The 854-nt window shown below is 42.9% G+C and overlaps 1 protein-coding gene across 1 annotated transcript; it reads right to left on the bottom strand.

Annotated features, from left to right (window-relative positions):
* Window positions 1-16: 16 nt before the first annotated feature.
* LOC137410396 (ankyrin repeat and SOCS box protein 7-like) lies at window positions 17-546 on the bottom strand (the record flags this gene model as incomplete). Its single annotated transcript, XM_068095822.1, has 1 exon — window positions 17-546. A coding segment is annotated over exon 1 (530 nt), but the record flags the coding sequence as incomplete, so codon positions are not given.
* Between the last annotated feature and the right edge of the window lie 308 nt (window positions 547-854).

Genomic DNA, 854 nt, shown 5'->3' with positions numbered 1-854 from the left:
AGACACGGATCCTAACATGACCTTCAGAGCAGTTGTCTCTCCATGATATGCTGCATAGTGTAGTGGAGTGTAGAGGTCGTTACTCTGTATGTTTAATAGGGAGTCTCTCTGTAGAGAGGAGAAGCTGTAGAGGAGCAACTCTAGACACTTGCTCCTTCCCCACTCTGCAGCCACTACTATAGCTGTGTTACCATATCCAGTCTTCTCAGTTACAAACTTGTACTTCCTCTCATCACTCACTGTGTCTATCAGTAGCTCTACACACTCACTGTCTCCCCTCTCTACAGCAATGTGTAGTGCTGTCCATCCATACTTCTGCTTCATCCAGAGCAACTCGTCTGCTGTTCTTCTGATTGGTGAGAGAAGCAGACGACAGATTTCTGTGTGGCTTACGTCTGCAGCTATCATAACAGCTGTGTATGAGTCATGCTTGATAGTAATCAGTAACCTCAGTAGCTCAGCTGGTTGGACTGTCTCTAAGGCTGCCCTCAAAGCACTAATCTCCAACTTTCTCTCTCTAACATAATCCTTCAACAGTCCTTCCATGTTTAACTGTAACATATGTACTGCAGTCTATTAGCTGCTGCATACAGTAAAATATGATAGAGAAATGAGTACAAAATGTGACTCAACTGCAGAGTTGGAAAGCTGCCAACAATAACAGAGTAGCTGCAGCTGAACCCTGGATATTTACAGACAGAGCCTATAGTTTCACAGAGTCCCGTGACCAAAAGCCAGAAACAAAAAACGCTTGATTCTAAACAAACCCGATCGACATACTGATATCTAATGGAATATTCATACCTCGCTCTCAATACCGCTCTTTTTTGCATTTACTTTAAGTTTTTACAAAA

Source organism: Watersipora subatra, unplaced genomic scaffold (genome assembly GCF_963576615.1).
Source record: "Watersipora subatra unplaced genomic scaffold, tzWatSuba1.1 SCAFFOLD_207, whole genome shotgun sequence".
Taxonomy (NCBI): Eukaryota; Metazoa; Bryozoa; class Gymnolaemata; order Cheilostomatida; family Watersiporidae; genus Watersipora; species Watersipora subatra.
Note: the sequence above shows the minus strand (reverse complement) of the source record. Positions and strands in the feature narration are given on the sequence as shown.